The sequence below is a fragment of the Fundulus heteroclitus genome, chromosome 4 (genome assembly GCF_011125445.2).
Source record: "Fundulus heteroclitus isolate FHET01 chromosome 4, MU-UCD_Fhet_4.1, whole genome shotgun sequence".
NCBI lineage: Eukaryota > Metazoa > Chordata > Actinopteri > Cyprinodontiformes > Fundulidae > Fundulus > Fundulus heteroclitus.
The window spans coordinates 24,614,748-24,640,947 of NC_046364.1; the positions used below are offsets into that span (position 1 = coordinate 24,614,748).

Sequence of the window (26,200 nt, forward strand, 5' to 3'; positions counted from 1 at the left end):
TTTGGCAACTCTACCCACCTCTGCTTTATTCTTTGCCAGACTCCTAATGGGTCTGGTGGGTCTCCGTGTCCACATGTAGGTGGTGCAGCATTTTTACACACTGCAAAAGTCTGCAACAAAACTCAAAAGTCCATTCTAAATGATCGCCCCAACCTTTGACTGTATTCTGTGCTCACAAAGCTTTGCCAGACCAGAGGTTACCTATACAACTGAAAAAGGTGCAGGCAGGAATCCCGATCAGATTGCAGGCTACAAAGAAGCAACATCCATAAGTCAAGATGTCAACCGGAAGGGTTTTTATGTTTAAAGTTTAACAGGAGTACAGGCAGGGTTATCATCTAATAAGTTGTTGAATCATCTTTATCTTTTTAAAACATAAAAATATAAATACAAAAACAAAAATCAGCCCAAGGTTAAGTTTTATCATTGACCATAAATAAAAAAGTTTAACTATGCTTAATAATGTATTGTAGCCTAGTTTATATCATATTTAATATTGTAAATATACCAAGTACAGTATAACCAGAGTTAGTGGCAAAATTTGTGTTTGAGAGCCTAGCCTGGTTTTACAGTCTCCACAGACCTGATTTCATGACTGTATATATCCAATCCTTGGCAGTACTGTTCATAAAATGCAACATGTGTTAGCCCTTTATTTTTGGCCCAAGTTCTGGCAGGGTTTTTCTGGCTCAGGATCAGTGCTGGAACTGACACGCAAAGGTCAAAGCTAATAATGTGGTAAGCAAGAGTCAGGCTCTACGTTAGATACTTAGTAGAGCAGATATGCAGAGTTGGGGGGGCTAACATGTGAAAATAGGCTGAGACACAGCTTTACGGCCGGCACAAAGCTGAAAGGCTGAACATGTACAGCTTGTGCTTGTGGAACGAAAACTGCTGATTTAACTAACCTCTGTTTCTGCTTCAGACACTTGAAAAGACAATTCACTGGATTGCTGTCATCTTGTATAATCAATACATGGCAGCGTTATAATGTTGTGTGGTTGCGGCAAGTGTGATTATGGGTAATGGAAGAGTCATTGCCCTTGTGATTTATGAAAGAAAAGCCTATCAGGGAATGCTTGGGGTGCTTCTGCAGTGTCAGTTATCATTAGATCAGTTCAGACCAGTCAGCTAATTGGTGAGAGAAAAGTGCAAGGCTCATTGAGAATCTCCTTGCAGATTCACATACACACCATATGTCTAGCAATCCATCCTGAGACGAGCATGAAATACTAGCTGGTCACATTTTCAAGTTTCTTATAAATGTGGTGATGTCAAAGGCTGCACACTGGAAAACTTTTTTTTTTTTTTTTACTCCGTTGCCTTAAAGCAGGACGGTCCTGGGGTAAAATTCTGGCTTGGTGTCTTTGTGTACGCTCTTGATGTATGGAGGGGTCCTCCCTAGTAACTAGTAACTTGTATAGCGCTTTATCAAGTCCAACGACTGCAAAGCGCTTTACACTACAGTCAGTCATTCACCCATTCACACCCTGACGGTGGTGAGCTATGCTAGCTGCCACAGCTGCCCTGGGGCAGACTGACAGAAGCGAGGCTGACCACCGCCAACAGGCAATTCGGGTGAAGCGTCAAGGACACAACGACTGAGACTGTCAGAATGGGGGGTTCAATCCGGCAACCCGCCAATCGCAGGACGAACTCCCCAACTCCTAGACCACTGTCGCTACAGCTTGTTCCTATAGCATAGTTTGTGTGTTTGCTGTACTAGTCCAGAGCTGGACCCCTATTGACCTCAGAACTGTGTGAATGGTTCATGGTATAAATTTAACAAGGTGTCTGAAACATTCTCTAAAGGTTTGATCCATTTAAATGTTTGACTGCAACAAGGTGCGGTCTCTTTACCAGATGAATGACATCATCACACAGCTGCTGGAGATGTGTTGTCTCTATTGGGTTTGCACCAGTCATAGTGTCTGAAAAATTTAATTTGAGCCTCATCCAACCAAAGGGAACTTCTGCCATACATTCAGGGAGTTGCCAACATGCTTTTTGGCTGCAAGTAGTTATTTTAACACTAAGTAACGCCTTTTTCCAAGCCACTCTTCCATAAAGCCCAGCTCTATAGAGTGTTCGGGTTCTTTCTTCAATCTCTGCTGTGGAGCTCTGCAGCTTCTTCAGGGTTACCTTTGGTTTCGTGGCCCGATCTGTGAGTTCTGGTAGGTGGACCTCTCTTGGCAGGTTTGTTGTGGTACCGTGTACTTTCCATCAAAAGGTGATGGATCTGGTGGCGCTCTGGGGCAACATCACACATTTGGATATTTTTGATAACTCCGCTCTGACTTGTACTTCTCACCAACTTTGTCCCTGACTTGTTTGAAGAGCCAAACAAGTCAGAAAAACGGACAGACTTAATTTAATTAATTATAGGGCTTTTGAACAGAATGGGTTGCACCAGATGTTTTAGGGGCCTCATAACAAAAGGAGTGGATACCTATGCACATGGCATTTTTTTATTATATATATTTTAATTCTTATTTATATGTATATAACATCTTGCCTTGGCTTATGGTGAGGTCAGCACCAAGCATCTCAGGCCATCTATCCATACATGCATATATCCATCCATCACACCTGAAGAATGGAGTACTATCAAAGACAGACACTGTTAATTTCCTAACAACTTGGATAATGGTGCACCCTAATGGTGCCCTTTAGTCACCTCTATTTTGGTTGTGTAAACGGCTATACAAATAAATGACTGATTGAGTGAATAGGGTTGGCTGGGAAAGAAAACATATGAAGGATGTAAGGGGGTGAGTTTTAAGTGCATGAGTTGGGAAACACTGTTCTAGGGATTCTGTCAGGGAGAAAAAGTTTTTTTGATTAAAAAATAAGCAAAGCAGAGAGTTTTGCTTCTTAAATCTGATGAAATTACACATACTTTATTGTCTCTCTGGGGATTATTTTCTTGAGATCGACAGTGCTACTTAGTTTAAAGTAAGGCACCCATTAAAATAAAAATAAAATCAACCAAACCTTAATAAAGGGGTAGTGAAATCAATGTTAAAAGGTTTCGAGGATAAAACTTGAAGGATGAAGATAAATAAAACGACAAAAACAAACTGACTAATAAAACCGAGAAAAAAACCAGAAAGTATGTTGCCAAATCAGAGTGAATCCATAAAGTAAATGCTGTAAAAAATAAAAGGCTTGGGGAACCTGTAGAAAAGGCCTGAAAAGAATAAAGACAAGGTTTTCCCATCCATTGGACATTTTATCAGACTTCTGTATTTTTAACTGATTGAAAGGAAAGGGTTCTGTGTTATTCAAACAGTCCATATGTGATTCTGTGTTCTACTGTAGATGGACAATGCAATAATGATGTTAATGGTCACACAGAGCTGTCAGTCTGTGTAGGAAGTGCAGCACATTCTGTGCCTCGTAATGAAATGTTTCAGTGTAGGTCTTTGGGATTTTACATGATAGACCAACACGGCGTACAAAATGTTGAATCGGAAGGAAGATTATAGATGTGTTTTTACAAATAGAAATCTGTGTGTATATATATATATATATATATATATATATATATATATATATATATATATATATATATATATATATATATATATATATATATATTATTCAACCCTCTCTATTCTGATACCTTTAAAACTTCAGTTTCATTCAGGAGTGTGTTTTAATCTCAGCATCAAACCAGCTGTTGTTTGAGGGCTTTGAAGGTTTGTTAGAGAACAATATTGAACAAACGGCATCAGAAGAAGGAACACGGTGACCCGCTCATGGGGATAAATTTGTGGAGTAGTTTAAAGCAGGATTAGGCTTCAAAAAATATCCCAAACTTCTAACAGCACTCTGTTTATTCTATCATTTACACATGGAAAGAGTGCAGCACAGCTGCAAACATACCAAGACCTGGGAATCCATATAAAATGATAAAGAGAGTCGATCAAAAGTCACACAGGAGGTACATGGCAACTCTGGAGGAGCTGCAGAGAATCAGTTGATAGGAATCTATTAGTCATTGACTCCAAAAATCATCCGGCTGTTACGAAGGAGTGACAAGAAGAAAGCCATCATTGAAATATGAGTGAAAGAACTCCTACTGCTTTGAAACCAGGTGGCAAATGTTATTTATAGTGCATCTATAAGGCTTTTTACGTTTTTCTAGCATTTTTTTAGATACATTTTACAATGAATGCAAATCACAACCCTTGCAGGTTCCTGTATGTTTGTTAATTCAGTTGTTAGTTCAGTTTCTGTGCAACTACAGCAACAGCAACTTTTCTGAAGCTTTGTCAAACTCGATTTGGTTCATCGTTACGAATGCAGGATTCATGCAGAGGAGCAGCAGGAAGCCCTTGGCTTTTTAACTCCAAGCATGTAAATTAAAGGCAATCTGTTGCCTGAGCTCATGCTGGTTTTACAGCTGCCTCCACACCTCAGAGATTGGATTATTAGAAACTGTATAATCCCCAAACAATCCTTCTTTTTCACCGTATTAATGGCGGATTAGAGCTAAGGTCCTGGAAAGCAGTTTAATCCCTCTAATTATTTTTCTTCTTCTCATCCGTTTTAATGAATCTTTCTTGGTGACTAACAAGGAGACAGATGATTTTATCACCTTATTTTGATCAAATTGTCTTCTCAATTTAGATCCTGACTTCTCAATGTGTGACAGAACACAACGGGAAAATGCAGCTTTGTCTTCTCTCCACACACCGTGAGGAGAAAGAGATAAATGGAGGCGATTCTTCTGAAATTTTTCTTAGCTGTTGTGATGTTGTGTGTGGAGCTCAACAGACTATCAATGTGTCAAATATTTCACCCATTAATCTACAGGGCTGATATAGTATTTGCCCATTTAAAAATGTACTTCTGTTTATGCGTTTCCATGTTGCACATCATCACACCATGCTCTACACCACAAAGATAACCAAAGGACAGGTTTTAAATTATGATTGTATTTATCGAAGGTAAAAAAAATAAATTAAAAAACTGTCCAAATTGACCTTGCCCTATGTGGATTTGTGACTATAGATACCAATAAACCTAGCACTGTGTATACATATGTGACATGGTTGGATTGGTGGAAATAAGCCTGGCATCTACTGGGGACACTGTTGATCAGATTAACAGCATAGGGGAAGAAACAGCCTCTTTGTAATTTCATTACTATAATATGCTTAATTGTTGGTTTTTGTGCATTGTTTCTGGGGGACATACAACTATGAACAATAAAATAGGAGTTGGACAAATAGAAGAGTGAATTAAAAGTCATCTAAAGCATTATCTTCTGTAACCCATCATACATCAAAAAGCCTTAAATAAGAGCTGCTTTCTGATCCTTTACTCAGCTCAGTTTATTTCTATAACACAGGTTGACAGCAAATGTAATGTCAACACTCTTTAATGGACAAACTGCAGGACGCACCAGAGATGCAGTGAGGGGGAGTTCTTGGAGATGCAGTGTTACTGTCAAACCGGAGGTGCAGAGGTAGCAGGAGAACCAGCTGCAAAGAGGAGAGCTTACTTGGAGCACAGAGGTAGCAGGTGACCCAGCAACAAAGCAGGGAGCAAACTAGGCTGACAGACGTGGAGTGAGTGGAGACTGATGAGAACAGGACTTGACAGGCGTGGTGTTGGTAGAGACTGAAGACAAGCCGGCGACGAGGAGCAAACTGAAGGAAGCTCATATAGAGAGGCTGGCAGGTGAAATGAGTACTGACTGACTGGTGCTTAACAGGTGTGACTGATTGCTGAGGGAGTGGAGGAGGTGCTGGAAAATAACAAAGGGAGATAGCCAGGCCAAAACTGAACCATGACAATATATATATATATATATATATATATATATATATATATATATATATATATATATATATACAAGTTACAAGTTTCCTTTAAACACTAACTGATAGGCCCTTAAAAAAGTATACAAAATGGAAATAGTACCATATCATGGATTGACCTTTGGGGAACCCCGTTGGTTAAAAAAGCTTTCCCTTTCTCACTGAGTATTACAGAGGAACTTCTATCCGTTAGATAGTAGGTAAACTAGACCGACATCTAACCAGAAATACCAGCTAGATGTTCAGGCCTATTGAGTAAAACACTTTGGTCCACAGTATGGAAGCTTAGAATAATAAAACGCAACTTTAGAATTAGTTAGGTGTTTTTTGTAAATAAAACGCATGTCTGCCTTCTTAAATAAAGATAGCACACAACACTGGAGGCATTCAAATTAGAAAGCAGCGATTTACCTATATTAAAAAAGATTAAATGTAAAACAAACTCTCATAATATTTAAATAAGTAGGAAAATTGTATGCATGCTTGTTTCTAACAATGCAATGTGGAGATGAGTCATGTACAAGTTCTAAATTTGCGTGAAACGCTGATACCTTAAAAAGTCATTTAAAGTAAATCTGTGGTACTAAACTGTTGTGCTTTGCAGAGTAAGGATCGGGATCCGTCGGTGGGCTAGCAACTGTCGCGTAGATGTTGAGATGAGTTACCAGAAGTGATAATAGATTTAACATCCATTACTAATGTTATACTTTGGCTACCACTGTTAAGAGACAAAAAATTAAACCTAAATTAATAAAATGTTTCAACATTTTTTGGGGGGGATTTTTGTGTTGTTTTTTTCTTTCCGTTTTTAGTTGGCTTAGCCTTGCATCAGATTAATTTGGAGTTCCTCAAAGAAGTTTTGTTCTTTTATATTAGTGTGTCCAAGGAGGAAGAAATGAAGAAATACGTATGATGAAGTGTAACCACCCATCCCAGGTGACAAGAAATCACGGTTATGATGGTTAGAATGACTCCTCTGCCACCAACCATGAGCAGCTAGTCAATCTAGCCCCACCAGCCACAACGTGATAATACGTCCACTGTGGGCTAACACACTCTGCTCTGCCATACATGTGAATTATCAGTTACTGCACTTTGCTGACGAATCATGCACTTTCCTCTCTCTGTGGTGCCTCTGTCCCTGTACCTTATGACTATTACCCACAAGCAACGTATCCACCGAGCTGCCAATAAAAAGTAATTTGGTCTTTTGGGAAATCAAGCCAACTTTAGCTAAGGAATGGCAACAGCTCCAAGTGTCCCACTGTGCGTACTTTATTTCTCCTTCTACTTTTTTCCTCCCTGCCTTCGCCTCTCAGTATCTGTGCCATTCAGTACCACTCCTCGCTTTGCTAGAGTTTCTTCCCCGCTCTCTGACCCCCAACTGCCCTTCCCGAATGAAAAATTCCCAGCTGTCAAATGGGGGCTTCAACAATATGGTTACTATGTACACTGGACATTTATATGGATGGGTGAATGATCTCCCACTGGAAAATTCAATAGTCTAGCTTTTAGTGTCGTCACATAAAGATTGTCCCTTTCTTCAGATTTTTTATTTTTTTTCCATTTCTTTCACAGGAAGCGGTTCGTCAACTTGGCAATGAGTGAACCCAGAGCAACTGCAGACACGGGCAACTCCTCCTCGCCTTCAGAAGCAATCTGTGAAGAAGTCACCCTGAAACAAAAATCAAAGGTAATTTGGTTCTAGATAATGCAATATAATGAATCAGGTGCAAATTGCATTAGCTTGAACCAAGGTAAGAGGAATCAATAAGCCCTCTGTTTTCATAACTAATCTGCATCCACAACCTGCGTCTTTATACGAAGAAGAAACCCGCTGATGGTCCAGGTCCACGATAAACGCCTGCGTTGTGCTGACACAGTAACACAGGCTGCCAGGTATGATGGATCATTGTAAGATTTGTCTTTAAAAGGCACTTTGAGCTGTGAAGTTTTAGTTTTAAGAGACTCAACTAAGAGCGTTGCGGTGTGACCGTCGTTTATAGGTTTCATGTCACAGCGTGCGATGTGCACGCAGTGGGTGGACAAAAAAAGTTTGCATCAAATGAAGAACTCTGGGCGAGATGATTAGCACACACCTGCCATATATCTTGAGCAGGCGAAAGAGGACAAACATGGTGACATCATAAGACAGATGCCAGATGGACACTATAGGAAGCAATACCAGCACTAGGCAGAGTTGGACAAGAGTCACATTTTGGGTGAGGAGCAAAGATGTCCCAGTAGCCTGATGTCAGAATGGATGGGTACGTGAGGACACCTAGACAGTCTGAGAACGTCGCCCCCCAGAGGAACACATGCCGAGGAATAAAAGACCCTGGCCACTTTCATATCCTAACTGCATCCCCTTCTTGTTGGTCAGCGTAATCAGTCTATCATTTCACCCAGGATGCCACTGCTTACAAGATGGCCATCAGAAGGGGGGCGTTCTAAACTATTTACAGAACTGGTCTTCCTCTGTACAAACATGAAAAATCTGGCCATTGCTTCTGAGTACCTGATCTATATTCATTTGAAACTAAATGATCTCAGAGGCCACAGTTATGGCATGAATCCTTTCCTCTTTCCAGCAGCTGTAGATGAAAGATGCTTATATTTTTAAGCAGTGTTGTCCAGGAACTCATATTGGTCAATACTGACTTCTCTCATATCTAGGAATGTAAATCAAATAAAAATTGCTGTTTAAAATGTTCATTTTATAAGGTCTTCACTCATTTTAAAACACTGTAATAACTGAAGGATAATTTAAGGCCCCGTGAGTCAATTAAAAGAGCAAACTCAGCAGCCTTCGAACCGATTTTGTAGGAAGGATATCTGCTGCCCTCTAGTGTTAAAGTCAAAAAGTACAACCATTGACTTTATGCCTCACTGCTGCCAGTGTCCAACAAAAATAAAAGCCTGAATATTTATTAGATTTCCTGAAGGATACATAATGTCAAAAGAAATAAAAATGCGTCTTTAAACTTAAGTTACTTTTTCAGTTTATTGCCTGAGTGTAAAGTACAGAAAAGCAACAGTATCGAGAGAGAAACATTTTCTTTGCGCTGGAATGTGGATGAACTTTGATCGAGCGAACAACTCGGTAACTGTTAAGAATGAAAGATGGGACCAGTAAGGAGTTCTCAGCCAGAGGTCAGGATGGTTGTCACCAATAAGGCTCGATCGTGACTATTCCTGACTGCAGGAGGACAATCAGGTTATATATATAACCATGACAATGAGTACACTTTTTTGGTCAAAAAAAAAAAAAAAAGAAAACTTAAGTTGTTAGAACCCACTATAGGGAGGGTCCATCCCTGTTTTTTCCAAACAAGCATCCTTTTATTGTTTTATTGATCTGAAAGAAAGTAGACTTTAAAAATTCAGAAAAAAACAAACAAACAAACACAGAAAGGTAAAACAATTCTGACATGTTGACAAATTTGAACCTGGTATGAAATAGCTGATAAATTGAGATTTAAGTGCTTTCCTCCCAGTAACCCATGTTTATTACTGTACGACATTCAGCTTGTATGAGCAGCATCAGTCATTGTTTCACAGAGATAACTTTGTATATTCCTGATGATAGCTGGGGGTGTGTTTTTTTTTTAAATCCATCTTTTTAAAAAATGTTCTGTGTGAGGCTTTATGGAAACAGGAAACTGTATTTCTGGGGCAGATGATGAGTATAGAAACAAGCTTGCAGTGCAGTGTTATAAAAGTACCAGAATAATCAGAAGTGCAGAGTCTGAAGTTCAGTGAGAGGGGCCAAGCTTATCTTGCTTTAAACCACTTATTCATCAGTTCACCATCCACGAGCTGTGTGTTTTCTTCTAACTCCTCCTCTTCCTCTCTTTAAAAGACTCCAGGAATCAGCCTGTAAGGCACCGCGTCGGTGTAACGCTTCCAGTCTTTCCCGTACTTGCTGCTGCAGCGGTGTTCGTCGCGTATGCAGCGGTGGACCAGCAGGATGGTCATGTAAACAATGTAGAAGTAGGGCAGAATGTGGCCGAAACCACAGGCAGCACAGTAGGCTAGGGAGCCCATCAGGTCGCCGGTGTAGTTGAAGTGGCGCGCCACCCCCCAGAAACCTGAGGTCAGGAGCTTGCTGCGGTGAGTGTGGCCGTCGGCGGACAGGTACGAGCACTCGATGTAGGTCGGCTTGCGGCCCCAGATGGAGCAGGCGCCCTCTGTGCGGCGGAACAGATCCTTCTGATGGTTGGTGGAGCGGAAGATGTAATACCCGATGAGTCCGAGCAACAGGACAGCTACGGCGTGAGTGTCTGAGAGCTGGACTGGGTGGTACACCAGGTACAGGCCCTGAAAGCAAAATACATCAACAATACAACAGAGGTTTCAGCAATGATCACTCAGCATGTTTCTCGTGTTCAGCGCCTTAGAAAACTACTAATAACCCTTGAATATTTCCACATTTTGTCTCAGGACATCCACAGAGGTCAGTGTAGGCAGAGCCAGAGGATTAGATGGTAGCTCGGGTTGTACTTGCAGGGCTGCTGAAAGGTGAGAACCACCCAGGTGTTCCTCCAGGATTACCCGTTATTCAGCTCTATCCATCTTCCCACTGAGTACTGGGATGATATGTTGGCAGAGGTGTTCATACACAGCAGAATAAAATCAAGAAATAAACTTCATAGTAAATGCCATCTGACATGAGCACCTTCTCCACAGGTTTGCTATGTCCCCAAACCTGACTTTCTTTTAACTACGGCTTTCTTCTTGCTACTCTTCCATAAAGACCAGATGTGTGAACATTAATAGTTGTCCTACAGACAGAGTCTTACAACTGAGCAGCGAGTCTCCACAGCTCCCCCCAGTGAAATACTCAGGTCTTCACTGCAAGGAACACCAACTCTTAACACAGCAAGACAATCACAGACCTAATGGGTTAAAGTCAAGTACCTGGTGTTTCTTTTGTTAAAACCTAAAACCACCAAAAAAAAAAAAAAAAAAAAAAGAAGGCACACCATAGAATGTGCTTCAAAATTAGGCATTTTGCGATAAATGACTGACCTAGCTTAAAGGCATACTATACGACATTTTTCAGTTAATTAATGTGTTCCATACCGTTTTGGATGATTAAATGAGTCATTTCAGGTCGAACAAAGGTTTTCTCAGCTGCCCTGGTGGTCTGTGGGGGAAATACCGTACTTGCAATTGCAAGAGCCCTCGACCCGCACCCACAGGCTCAGAAGTCTTGTGCAAGACCACGAGAGTCGGTCTTGCTTTACGGCGAGAACTCCATGTGTTTTTGCCCTGACATTCACTATATGCACGCGCGAAAGCAACAACAAAGAACTGCGTGTTAACGTCAAATAAACATGCAAGCATATCGAGTTTTTTATTATTATTATTTATTTATTTATTTATTTATTTATTTTATTTATTTTTTTTTTGAATGTTGGCGTGGCGGCCGCCTCGCCAAGATAGCGCTGCGGGAAACCCTGATGTTCATACCTTCACTGTGTTAGTCATTGTTTGTACTGCCGTTTTCTCGACTTTTTCGTTGCGTGCACCTGTCTGCTAAGCTCAAAACAACCGCGCCTGGCTTGACGGAGAAACCAGAACAGCTGAGCATCTTTATGACAGTGCACTTTTACTCGCTGGAAAATCAACCCCGGTTGCATAGTATACCTTTAAGTATAGCTCTCTTGCTGTGATTGACCATGACTCAAACACACTCCATGTTTAAAGCTATAGTTGGTAATCCTGTTCAGAGATTTATTATTAAACTGGGTAAATGCGTCCTTCCATCCTGCAAGCAATCAATACATTATGTATTCAGAAAAAGGAGGTTAAAAAAATGTATCTGTGTGGGAGCTGCAGGCCTGAAAAAGCGAACCAATCACTGCTCTTTGCACCAAAGGACAGGGATTTATCATAGTTTTGTTCCCGCTCTCACTTCCCCCTCTGTCACTTAAGTTGTGGGGGTGTCACCTTATCTATTGGTTGTCCCACATGCCAATCATTCTGACGAGCTCATGTAACGCCAGTGTTTGTTGTTTAGTTTCCACTTGCTGGCTGCGCATGTGTACTTCTAGTTTTAATGTATCCGGTTAGCTTAGCGGTTAGGGTAGCTTCGGTGTTAGCTGTTAATTGTAGCTCCACTGCTTCTCACCGGAACTTTTAAACATTGCTGAGAGTGACAAGAAGCAAAACTTGAGAGGAAGGCCTCAGTGGAAAGAAATAAGACCAGAGTGGATTTGGGAGACTTTTTTCACGCGATCCCCCTGAGGAATGGTCTTGCACATGTGCAGTTATTAAAAAAAGGACTTGGGTAACTTCTGGAAAAATCACAGACGCTAACCTTAACCCAGGAGTTTTTGTGTACTTGTAGCTGAGTGACAACATTTTGTGCCCATTTTACTAGTAACGTGAGAACTTTGATGTTAAGTGAGGACCCTTTTTTTTCTTCCTTTTTTTGTGGGCCACAGGTTAGGTTTAGGGCTAAGGTGTCAGTTAGGTTAGGGTTAGGGTTAGTAGTGGTAATGTTAGGGTTAGGGTCAAGGTAAGGCCATAGAAAAGATTGAAAATTAATGGAAGTCAATGCATGATCCACACTTTGTATTTGAATCAAGGATATATATATATATATATATATATATATATATATATATATATATATATATATATATATATATATATATATATATATATATATATATATATATGTGTGTGTGTGTGTGTGTGTGTGTGGTACCTGCAGGGTGTAGAGGTATGGCAACCACACACAGTCCCCCCAGCCTAGATACCAGCCAAAGTGGTCATGGCAGATATCGATAGTCTTCAGGTACCAGGCCTCATTCCAGAAGAAATCCAACACGTAAATGCCCTACAAGAAAACAAGGACGATTATGTCACTTGCAAGATAAACTCCATCACTTAATCTTTTACCTTTATCACTTTAATTTCACGTGAATGTTTAGTGGTGAATTAATTATACTAGATGGGGAAAAAAAACTATTTAAAAACAATATAAAGCTCTTCTACAATGCAGAGGTTGAAGCAGCTGGAGAAGAACAGGAAGACTGAAAATGTGATTCTTAACAACTGAAGCCCACCAGCTTTGTGTCCTGGCATTTATACCACCCCCAATAACCTCTTTAATTCTGAGCAACTAGCCTCGCGTCGAGTCATCAGACTTTGCCTCCTCCATTAATCCATTCACAGTCTTTGCTCTCATCCAGTACCCTGAATGCGGCCCTTCTGGACTCCAGGCGTGTTTCCCTCAGGATGTGAGAACAACTCACCCAGAACAAGGGTGGAAATTTAAATCCCCTTATTTGAACAATGGTGTTGTGGAAACCAGCGTCAGACATCAGCTGAAGGAGCTCATCTCCCTGTCTCACCTGCAGCAAATTCACCAGAATCATGGAGTTGGTGACGTGGCCGTACAGCTCCTGTTGCTTGGCCATGTAGGACAAGTTAATCAGAGTCCAGGCAACGATGCCAGGTCGGCCATTGAAGAACAGCTTGAAGTCGAACCACGTGCCGATGCGCGGGTTGAACTCAATGCCCATCATGTAGTTGTAGAAGACGTTCCCTGTAAACTTGCTGAGAAGCCACACGCACAGGGGAAGGGAAGCAAGTACAGAGTTCTGTTACCTTGATAATATTTGCGATGAGGCGGAGCTGAGCGGCCGTACTCACCAGTCCTCGGCGTTGGTGGGGAACAGGTAGGCCTTCAAAAAGGCAAAGGTGGACACAGCGTAGCCGAGTATGTTGGCGCACCACATCAGGGGGATCCAGTTGTCAAAGATGATGGTGGGAGAAAACCAGTGGAGATAATTGGCATTAGCAAACCACAGAGCATGGGTGATGATCCAACACTGCAGCCCGTTGATCTCATACTTGTTGATAAGACCTTGGAGGAAGAAAACAACAATGTGTCAAGAAAGGAAGCAGCTATTTTTTTTATTGTTTTGGGGCAGGATATTGTGTGTACCGGCAGGGGTACGAGCTCCATCCTGCACTCCACCGACGTAGCCTGGGATAAACTTATGGGCAACATCTGGAATACACATATAGAGGAACACCTGAAAAGCAAGACGGTTTGTTTCAATTTAAAGAAAAGGCTACGTTCCTGCGTGACGCACCGCTTCATCACTCCTCACCTTACCTGAAAGCCCACCCAGATGGCATATATCTTAGCAGCGCTCCACGTGAAGGAGGGGGCCCGGGCCCAGATGGAGAGCAACGTTGCCTTTCCTTGGTACAGCTCTAACAGCGGCTGGCTGATGGAGCACTGGTACTGATCGCACGCCATCACAAAGTAGAAGACAATGAAGGGAGCGAAGCAGAGGAGGCCCACGACACCGATCAAGGAAAACCAGTCCACCTCCCTGGGAATGGACCAGAACCACATTTAGGGCGGATTCATGAGGTCAGTCTTTACTACATCACAAGATATGTAATCATTCTCTAAACATTCAAAGGTCTCAACTATAACCATGGTGAAACAATTAATAATAAAAGCCAGTGTTGCAAAAAAACTGTGATTATTGGGAAGACGTGGGTGTGATTCCCAGTAAAACTGCTCATTCTACCTGTAGATCACAATATTAGAACTTCTGTATGTACGAAGAGTGCGCACACATTAAAAAGTTGCAGCGCAACGTTTAACACACAGCTTGGCCAGTAAAGAAATTTACGTCATATAAAAGAGCGTGGTAATCTACGCAAACTTTCGACCTGCCATGGAAATGAGCGGCAGCAACACAAACTTCTTCAATCCACAATAATAAACTGCAAAATCCTAAACCTGACCTGAAACTGCTGAAATATAACTCAGTTCAGTTGTATTTAACTCATCGAGCTGTTATGGGTTAAAATCGTATAAAGAGAATCTCATTTAGCTCCATCAACGTAACACACCTCAAAATGAATGGAAACAACCACTAAATATTTCTCTGGTTTTTGGTCACATGTAAGTACACATTGGTCTGCATACATGAATACATGTAAATTATCTGAGAGACATTTTTAATTCTCACTGAAACAGAAAACCGGGTCGGATCAGCAGATTAGGTCCTAACAAGTCAGGTTAGGAACGCCCAAAAATAGTGAAGTAAAGCTGCGTGTAAATGTGGAACGATGGCAGCGTCGGCGCTGCTGGAGGACATGACCGGTGGAAGAATGCAGAGGGAGAGTGTTTTCAGAGATCCTGCTGACCTGCCGGCACATGATGGTGAGTGGTTAATTAGCTGGTTTACATTTCCTGGGGCCTAAATAATAAAAAACAGAATTTAAAAACTGAACTTTGTGCTGTCTTTGAATGATTATTGTATTTGTTTGATGTTCTGAAACTCTAAAGTGTGACAAACATGCAAAAACATAAGAAATCAGGAAGGGGACAAACACTTTTTCACACCTCCATATAGTTCTAGTGTGGTTTAGTCATCCTGAATATCCTGAAGGAAGTGATTGTTGAAGAAGGGGACAAAAGGAAATCTGTGAGCAGGAACGACCTAGTCAAAGCATAGATCAAAATGAGATGATCTGATCAAGAAACAGTGACCAGACCTAAAAACCGCTGCTGAAAGGCCCTGTCCATCATGCCTGGCTGAGCTCAGAAGGACATGTTTTCCGGTCTCTAGGGACATAACCCTGAATCCTCGCAGATGTAATTGTAGTTAAAAGGTGGTTATTTAAAGGATAAATCATTTTTGTTTCTAAAAAAAACATTAAAAAGCTGTACTTTGTGTTTATCCTGTAAAATCTCAATAACATACTTTAATACTGTCTTTGTAACCTGACAAAATGTGGAAGAGAGAAATGACTACTTTGGTAAAGACACACACCAGATCTGAACTAGCGTCGGATCCGACGGAACATCGGATCGTATGAACTTGTAGCAATTACATCGGGTCAAAGTGAATGGGGCTGGCCAGACTCTTTCACAGTCCTACCCAATTGTGTCTACGCAGCAATTTGATGAGAAAGTCGCGATTCAGACAAGAAGAGTCGGCAAAGTAAAACACAAAAAGAAATATCCGGACTGCAAGGTAACCGGTGCGTTATTTCAGCCAGGTTGGTCCCTGCATAGTTTGGTCTGGAAACACAACTCAATAAACAATTAATAAAACATTTCCATAAGTTCTGTACTTTCACAGGCACCGACTGAATCCCATCAGTATTACCGAGGACCAATTCACGTGAAACCAAATGCTACCATGTTTCTGTACCTAAACAGAATATTGTTACACTGAGGGGGTGGTAGAGCGTGCGATTTTCCATGCCGAACATGAACACAGCATTTCACGCACAAGAGTGTAATGTCGTCAGTAGCCGCTGGTCCATTGAGGAAAGCAAACCTGGCTGATAGAAAGTATGGTTCCACTTTTCTTCAGACTACGCTCGCTACAATATTTGTGACGCGCAGTGCAGGCCAGCGGTGGGAATACTTCTAATCTGAGGAAGCACCTGGTTACTGCTGCCAATTTAGCCACTTTGCAGCTATATTTAGCGACTTTTCAGACCCATCCAGCTATTTTTTCTCAAAGAAGCGACTAGTGAAAAATCTAGCGACTTTCTTCTGTGTTATTGGTGACTTCCGTGAAAGCACCAAACACTCTGCAGTTAGTCTTGAGAGAGCACCAAGTGCCGTCTCACAGCTGCAGCCTTGCCATGAAACCTGCCTGCAGTCAGAGCAAAGAGAGGAGAGCCTCTCCGTTCCCTCATTGCAAATGTTTCCCGCCCTGCATTACAAAGCAGGATAAAATGTGTTTTAATATAGTCTATTTTGTTCTTGCTAAAACTTTTGCACTAAAATAGTGCCAACAATAGTGAATATTCTAGAGATTTCATTATTAAACTAACATTTTTTACTACATAAGCACACAAAAAATCTAAAAATAGCTACCAAAGAGTACTAATATCGATTCCCAGGTACCAGACCATATCGGTTCAAATGTGAAAGGTACCCATCCCTTGTAATTACCCATGGTAGGAGCTCAGAAGTACAGCAAACAGATTATTGTTATTTCAACTTTTAACTTTATGCTCTCTCTCATTTTGTTCTTCATAGCAAGTACACCTGGTCTGGCGTTCTGTTAGCTGTGACATCATCCAGGGGAGACAGATAATCCCCTATTACCATATAACATAGAAAGGATTCCTGGATCAATGTGTGCTTCTGTTCTTTCTGTGTCTCTGCTCTGTCTTCTCTAAGCCCCAGTGGGTCAATGCAGATGACCGTTCATACTGAGCCTGATTCTGCTGGAGGTATTCCTCCCTGTTAACGGGGAGTTTTCCTCTCCACTGTCACTTGATGCTTCATGAATAAGGGATTGCTGTAAAGCCATCGACAATGCAGGCGACTGTCCACTGTGGCTCTACGCTCTTTCAGGAGGAGTAAAAAGCTGCTTGTTAAGACTTGATGCAACCTGCTGGGTTTCCTTAGAGGAAACTTTCTGACCAATCTCTATGATTTGATTGAATTTGACTTTGTAAGGTGCCTTGAGATGAATTGTCGGCATGTACTGTCATGTGAATAATTAATATTGCACATCCGGTGGTCTGTAGAGGGACCCTCTACATAGCCAGTAGCGCAGCAAAACAATCTGTATAGATCTGTCCGTCTGATCGGATGGTTTGGTGTGTCTCGGCCTTGAGACGCTGTAAATTTGGCCCATTTCAGGTAGCTGAATCTGATCATGTTTCTGTGGTTAAACTACTTCACAGGCTAATACCTTTTTGGATCACAGTCTAAGGATTTATGCATATTCTGGTCAGAGAAAGATGAGTCAGTGAAAACAACCTAAAGGACTTTTTTCATCTGTCTGAACAAATAAACATGCTGCAGCTCGAGGTCCTCACCATGCTCTCCCCCACTGTGCTGACTTTCCCACTGCCTCGGATCCTTTTCCATTGGCGCTGTGCTGGGTGCGTCTCCTGGTGGACTCCATGGTCTCTGTAGCCTTCACCTCTGGTGAGAGAATCACATTATCAGATTAGGATCTATCTCACACCAGTGTCCTGTACTTTGTACGCAATGAAGCCAGTGAACAGTCAGTGGGGACCAAGTATCCAAGCAATAAATATCAGCAAAAGAAAATGAACACAGATTACAAAACATGAGCCTCATAGTTGGGTACTCTATCCAAGCAGCACAGGAACATCTTACATACAGTCCTCTAAACCAATGAAATGGCATGAATCTATATACCAGACATAGCAACTAGGGTTGGGCACTTAATCACATTTGCAATATGGTCACAATTTTAAGTAATACAATTTCTAAATTGCAGATCTTCAATTTTTGGCTACAAGACACATTGTTGTGCGTCTGCAATATGTTTAAAGTGTGTTTGGCTCCACATGGAAGGGAAGAGAGTTGCAGCAGTGAGATCATTTTATTACTTATTTTCAGAGTTTATATAATCAATACTTTATTACCAGACCCTTTCGGGAATCTCACCATAGCATTAAGTAGCGGCCAAACTGTTTAATACATAGACTTGTTTGTTGGTGGCACTTTATGTTCAACAAAGATTGATATCCAACTCAACAAGCTCTTCTCTTGAAAAATGATATTCTGACTGATAAAAACACTAATCAATTTCTTGTTTTACATAGTCCTTGTTCATAGACATCTTTATCTACAGGCCATTTTTGTTCCTTGTGGTTAAAGCTGAGAAAAATCGAAATTAAATCACAATCGCAATTATAGTTGAAATAAATACCAATTTAGATACCAACCTCCTAAAGCAGTACTTTACACTACGAGTTTCATTTAGCAAATGGACTTCAACAAACACGTATTCATACACAAATACACTGATTGTACCACTACAGTCCCTGCTAAGCTACAACTGCCTGCACGCACGCATAATACATAGATAATAAATAAATATATTTTTCTTTATGAATATAAAGAAAAAGAAAAAATGTATATATATATATATATATATATACACACACAGTACATACATTAACACACACACAATTCATTTTGTAACTTAACAAGTCATGTTATTTAATGTTTTAATCTTGAGTTATATTATCCAGGAACTGCAGAAGGAAACTACCCTCTATTGCAAAAATCTGTATTCATGTTAATATGCACTGTGACAAACACAACAAGAACCTCCTTTCAACTTTAAAGCTTATTTTTTATGTACTGTTTTTAAAAATGTCAACAGTCCATGAAACGTGAGTTTAGCAGTCAGTTTCCCACTGCAAACATATCTGTATAGATAATAGTCATAAAGTCGAAGGGAAAAGCATTTCTTTGGAGATACTTTCTTTCACACTAACACCATTAATGGTGTTAGTACTACTACTACTACTACTACTACTACTACTACTACTAATAATAATAATAATAATAATAATAATAATAATAATAATAATAATAATAATAATAGCAATAATAATAATAATAATAATGATGATGCAAGACGAATGAACAATGAATCTAAGCAATGCGTTCTTATGTTATTTCTTACAGAATCTGACTCACATTAAGTACATCTGTACTACATAAGGAGGCGTAGCCCCCAATGCGCCCCTCTAACTTGAAACCTTATGAAACGAACGGGCGACAAAACGCACTTTGAAATCATCAGTAGCATCGAGTGAATATGTGGGTCAGGCTAAAGAGTCAGCAGCAACTAAACTATAACCGGTTCTATTCTAAATAGATTTGTGTGATAAAAAGGTAACCTTAAATAAGAAAACAGATCGTCCTGCAGAGCTTCTTCCTTTCAGCTGGAGGGGAGGAGGGGTCAGTAAGGTTTCGTAATAATCACAAACACTGTATGTCATATTTCTGTGCGCAGAAGCACGCTCGTGCGGTTTATGCAACCTTCAGTATTTGCTTTTGCACGCGCAGCTTTTGTCTATTTATTTAAAGTCGAGCGTTCACCACCACGTCGCATCTGTAGACCCGTGTCCCCAGTATAAATACTCGTTTGTGATAAAACACAGCTAAACAGTGAAATGCTAAACAGCTGCTGTATTGTTCCGTTGCTCACTCACCTGTAGGTTGTAATTTCGGTTGAAGAAGGCAGTCCGCTGACTTCCTCCTCCCTGCAGAGACAGACAGGCAGGACTACCGCTTCTCTGCTTACCGCTAGACGGAACTCAACGGAGCGACGCAGGCTCCGCCCATAAGGCCACTACGTGTGGACAACAGACCAATAGAATTGCCGCAAGAGGCGGATTTGGTTTCAGTTCTCGTCTTCTGATTGGGTAATAGCTACTAGAGCCATGAGCGCCCGACAACTTCACAAATACTTCAATGGTGGTGCGAGATAAAAAAAAAAAAAAAAAAAAACTGGCAAAATGTGGGAGGGATGCTCTGTTGTGGTTGGTGCTTCAGGTAACACAGTAAGTTTGTCGCCGCAGGTGACTCACGGTCGTGCCGGCTTGTGAGCATTCCCTGAATATTATAGCCATAACAAAGGCTCCACAGAGACTGTGCTGTTTATCCAGCATCATAGAGCTGTAGGTTAAGGCCGGCAGAAAAAAAAAGAAAACAAAAAAAAAAAAAAGAAAAACGAATATAGGTCATTTCATAATGGTTTTCAATAGAATAGACTAGGAAAAATAAGATGAATCTTTATTATCATAGTACCAACATACAAATCCCACATTGAAACTGGACCATATTTTAAGGCATATAAGGAAATGTATGAAAGACTGTAGTCTACAGAATAAAGTAAATAGTGCAGAAACATGCAACGACAAAACAGAAAAAGAAAAATGGCACTTTATATATTGCAGATTGACCACTTCAAGGAGGCGAGGCATATCGCGAGCAGTTTTCCATTGTAAAAACGGCCCTTGAGTCTGTTTGTGCTCTCAACCCAAGGGCAGCAGCTCAAACACCCAGTCCTGGGTGTGTCCAGTCCCTCACTATGCTGTGCCTTATAAAGACACCGAGGTGCTTCAGTGAAGGCAGAGGGTAGCCGATGATCTTCTGAGGGGTGTTGATGACCCTCTGTAGTGCCGCCTTGTGTGCCACATGGTGCAGCCTACGAACCATACATAGATGCAGGAAGTCAGCACACTCCCAATGGAACAAGCAGTGGGAAAGGGTCTGAGGCTCCTGCCCCGGGTGGACAGCTGAGAAATGCTCAGAAATTCCTTTTTCACAATTGCTAATTGAGCTCCATTGGAAGTCTGCATACATTGTTGAAAAATGTTGTAGCTGCAGCAGGAATAACGATCCACATTAAGAGTGTAAGGCAGATTGCTTGATGAGAAACACAAAGAAAGAAAATGCACACAATAAAATGAACATAAGAGTGTGTATAAAAGATTGATACAAAAAAGTAAATAGAAAAGAAAAAAAGAAAATATAGTGTCTAGCATGGCTTGTATGTAAAATACAGTCTCTTGTTGCACAAACATGGCAACAAATTTTTCTTGTACAATGTAATTGTACTTAATACACCTAATTTTAGTATGAATATCACAGATTTTTGTCAGTAATTGATTTTTTTGTCAGAATTGTAAAACATACATTTTAAATCATTTATTATTGTTTTTAGTATACATGCATCTGTAGGTTTTCTACAAGATCATCACTTACTGATGATTGACTGGAAATTTCTCCACAGAGGAAATGCCTAAAACACTTTTGCATGCCACCAGAATATTGGCTTTGTGGGAGCTGTCCATATGACAGAAACATTACTAGATTGGGCCGAAAGTGTTTCTCAGCAAACAGAAAATACTGGTTTTAATTAATTAATTTACTGTAAAAATGTAATTGTATAAAAGCTTACCAACAACATTGATTTACAGTCATGATGTAGTTGTGAGAACTAACCCAAATGAATACAACACTCTCAAAGCTGTAAACTGGCCTAAAAAAAGTTGATAACTGGGAGCCAAAAAGTGCATTTTTCTTTTTTTTTTTTTTAGCTTTTTGTTTTTGGTTTATCTAAATTATATAACACCATTAAATGCAGTAGAGCTGTAAAATAAAATCTCTATCACAGTTAAGTAGCTAATTTTACCTAAACTGACCACTAGAGGGCAGAGGTAAACTGTCACAAACATTTCAAGTGACCACAAGTCAAAGCTACAGGAGCCTCAAAGTTCTCACACACTATATGAACTTCATGTATAGAAAATCCTACTCCGTCTACAGCCATACCTACTTGTCATTTATGAGATGTTCCTTCTTACAAAATCCCTGATAGCCTACCCACCATGTCTACATCTCCACTGTGAAAACCTCATCCCAAAATACCTTTTATTCCTGTAATCAGACACCATAAACAATTGTGAATTCCTTATAAATGTATCACTTGGGTTAACAGTATTTAATCCAGTCAATGCTCTTACCTGCTCATGGAGAGAGGTTAAGAGAGGCAGGGTCTGCTCTTTTCAGCCTTGATAAAAGTGAAACATAAGATAAATAAACACATGAAGAGAGTAGTCCTTTACAGCTTTCTATCATTTAGATTGGGGAATTTAAACAGTTTAAGGATATGTTAGTGGCATGACTAGCTATTAAACTGGAAAATTCCTGTCTCATTGCCTTGTGGCTTCCATGTGTTGAGTCTGACATTCCCCGACTGCATGACCGTGTAATCAACACCGAACTCAGAACCTCTGAAAGCGATTAAGACCCTGTCTCTTCTAACGTAGTTATTGTGAACTGGAGAGAGAGCCCTTTACTCACAACCTGTTTTTTAGATACAAAATTTAAAGTCTGAGAATATGGCGTGTTTTCTGAAGCTGAATTAAACTGAAAGCCATTAATCCTGATCATGTTCTGCAGAACATCAGACTCCCAGGAGTGTTTTCATCATCCGCCAATAGCATCTTCCTCCGACATTCTTTCCTCCGTCTTTCAAGTTTTGATCTATGTCGGATATGTTTTTCCCAAATTTCCCCTTGTGACTCTGTTTAGTTTTAGTTTCTACTCTCTCTCTCTCTCTCTCTCTCTCTCTCTCTCTCTCTCTCTCTCTCTCTCCATGATCAGATGCTGTGCTGGTATGCTGTATCCAGACGTTGTGATGTATCTGGGCCACACAGCCGACACCTTGTCTGAATGAAGGAATAGATTCTCTGCCATCGTTACCTTTTGTTACCTTTGAAGAACTGGGTGCAAATTGGGCAAGTCTGCTCACAGGGAGTTCATTCAGCGAACGCTTCCAGTTGTTTTTGGACCACTTGGGATTATGTAGGAGTTTTAAATTAAGCTCTCTGTGCAAACGAGCTACATCTGAAAGCAACAAAACAGACTGAAGTGATAGGACTAGCAACAGCTGAGGTACAGTGCCTGGGATTTTTTTTTTAAATAGAATGAGTTGCAGAAGTTGGAATTTTTCTTAAGTATGACTACACAGAGTTAAAATTATAGATACAGCCTCCAATATTGTCATATACTCCCATTGTTATATCAATAAATTTATTTTAAAATGTATTGAAGAAACCAAATTCCTTTCATAGCCATCAGCAAGGTCCTTCGAACCGGATGTTTGACCAATTTTCATGGTAGAACTGATCAAGTATAGGTAAAGTTGTTTTGCTGGCATGGACCTGGCTTTGGGTTTAGGTTGGGGCCATTTCAGACTCACTTTTGACTCAATCTGCCACCTTTAGATGGACAAAAATGTGTTACAATCATCCTTAACAACCAGGAAAGTCTCAGGTTTATAATAAACAGGAAGACACTAGAACACCAGTGTCACCAGTATTTATAGGTAATACTGGTAACACCAGTATCTATGGGTAAGTGAGTTTAAATTCAGTATAGACTTCAAAATCATCAACTTAAAGTTGGACTGAAACTGGCAGATGCAATTAGATGAGGTAAATATTGAGCAATATGGCCACAGTGATGAAATATGTTTGGAGGTTTCATGGAAAGGCTTTCAAACTTAAAACACTGTGCCAGCTACCCAGCATGGTGGTGATTCTTAGGTTCTCTTTTACTGCCAGTGGCATTAGGTCTGTGTCCTGTTGTGTGTGCGGACACAACAGGACAGACGACACCGACTGCAGTGTTGGATCAACATAATCAAGAATTAAGTGGCTTTATTTTCACTTTGTGTTAATATATTTTTTGGTGAGGCAGACACGATTCTGAATGCACATAAATACACATTCTGTTCTTTCTGTCGGTGGAGGTGGTTGCTCTTTCCTTCTGCTCCTGGCTGCCCCCCCCCCTCCGACGTCCCTGCTTCTGCTGTGTCTTGTCTTTTTCTGAGTTCTCTCTTCATATCACTGAATTTTGAAACAATGGATCTGGTCAGCTGGTCTCTCAATGCAATTCATCACATTTTTTTTGAATGGAAGACCGGGAAAAGGGGACCCGTCCTGTCCTGACGGGACACACATTGTGGGATACACCCTAGATTCCTGGAACAGGTGGAAAACGGTGTGCCTCTCGATTTTGTCAGTCGAGGACGTTGAAGACGTATACATGTTTGGATTCATGATACTCGGATTTTCTCAATTTGCATTCGGAGGTTATTTGATGTATCTGCAACTTCAGAGGATGTTGGTGGCAATTATGGCCTTGATCAGGCTGCCGGCCGCATTTGATGCGCTCACTAATGCCATGAACGAGCAGAACCGTAAGTTGGATGCGTTGGAACGTAGGCTGGCTACGGTGGCTGAACTCAGAGAATAGATGGGATAAAATCTTGGATAATCTTGGATAAATGGGATATATCTGCATGTGAGACGTGGGAAAAAAAGCCCATCAAATTTGGAATATTGGATTCACCACGTGGAGCCAGCAACATAAAAGACTTCAAAGTTGACAGAAAACGTAGCCAACTTGTTTTTTTTTTCGACTTCCCATTTTAATCTAAACTCCACTGGATGTTATAACAGGAGAGCACAGAAAACTGCTCCACTACGGCTCCAATGTAAACCCTCTGCTGAAATGTTATCTTGTCATATGTTGCTTTTCTCATGCTGAGGTTTTTTGATATCTCAAACTGCACCCTTTCTTTATGGATAAATTGTGAAATATGCTTTTTTCCCCTCTCCCTCCCAAATGTGGCTTCTATCTTTCCACAGAGTCAAAAGGCAGCGCCCTGAGGAAACCGTGTCATGGCGGGGTCCTGGGCAGTTTGGAAGAACGGCTGCGTTCTTTGGCAACGCAAGGCCTCAGTCAACCGTTCCCCCCAAATGTATGTGATGTATGTGATGGACGGTTGTATTGGAACTGTAATTTCGATTACAGCGCAAATTGTAGTTGACAATTAAGATTGATTGATTAATTGATATACCATGCAAACACAAGACGTGATCTTCATATTTATTCTTTTAACTAGTTGATTGCACTGGCAAACCACATCACTCCCTGAGGGGCTTAGAATGTGCACACAGTCTTGAGCAGCTAACAGGCTTTTTTCCTGGTCGCAAAATCGGATGACAGACTACAATACTGTGCAGTGAACTTAGTTAGAGAATTGTGCGATTTGCATGGATGTCTAACCAAACAGTCCCTGTGAGAGTGAAGTGTGCAAATACACTTTTGCAAGTAAGAGGCAGTATAAATGATTTGATTTACATCGGATCAGAAATCTGTGTAACCAGTAGTGTGTTTGTAACAAATAACAGATTATGAACTTCACTGATGGTTTGTTGATTTTCAGCAGGGGAAGATAGCCCTTACAGTTTTGGTAATGAAGCTGTTTTTAAGTCTGTTACTTTTTGATTTAATGTTCCTTAATGTGTGTGGGATCTGTGGCAATATGGCAATAATAATGATACTTCTTGCTTGGACCATTGATGAGACATCTCTCTGTGTCACAGCCAGTCAGCTCTCTTTTGTTTTCTTTCATGTGCTCTTTCTTGGCCTGAAGAAGACCCTCACGGGTCAAAACGTTGCCCCGAGCACACACTTATGTTTTTGCTTAATGAACTTTTTGATTTATTGAAATAAAAAGTAAATGTTTAGAAAAAAATCACTAATATATAGGTTTGTTTTTTTGGCTTTTTCTAAAACAAAATTTCTTTCATTTGTATGAACAAAATATATTTTATGTCTTTGCTGTCTAGTAAAACATAGAAACTCTGAAAACACGTATCAATAAATAACAAAGGTGACACCAGACACAAAACAAAAGGCAAACAATTAAACACCCAATATGGGTGACCAGTGTGTGACAATGCATTATGGGATGGTGGCTTCCACCGGGTGATGGACCGTGCACCGCCTGTCCTCTACAGTGGAGGAGCCCAAACCTCTCGCCCTAACCTAAACCTAATTGACACCTTAGTCCTAAACCCTAACCTCTAGCCCAGAAAAAAAAGACGAGGACCTTTTTTCGGTCCTCACTTTACTAGTAAAATTAGCAAAAAATGTTCTCGCTCAGCTGCAAGTACAAGAACACACACACACAAACGCCCACACAATCCTACTTTACACA

General features: G+C 40.7%; 1 protein-coding gene across 1 annotated transcript; it reads right to left on the bottom strand.

Annotated features, from left to right (window-relative positions):
• Positions 1-8,806: 8,806 nt before the first annotated feature.
• dhcr7 (7-dehydrocholesterol reductase) lies at positions 8,807-19,952 on the bottom strand. Its single transcript, XM_012861651.3, has 8 exons — positions 19,830-19,952; positions 17,667-17,775; positions 13,969-14,191; positions 13,795-13,885; positions 13,500-13,713; positions 13,199-13,403; positions 12,550-12,681; positions 8,807-10,151 (listed from the first exon to the last, which is right to left on the bottom strand). The coding sequence occupies exons 2-8, from the start codon at positions 17,753-17,755 to the stop codon at positions 9,687-9,689; spliced, it is 1,419 nt and encodes a 472-aa protein (XP_012717105.2). The 5' UTR covers positions 17,756-17,775; positions 19,830-19,952; the 3' UTR covers positions 8,807-9,686.
• Positions 19,953-26,200: the final 6,248 nt, after the last annotated feature.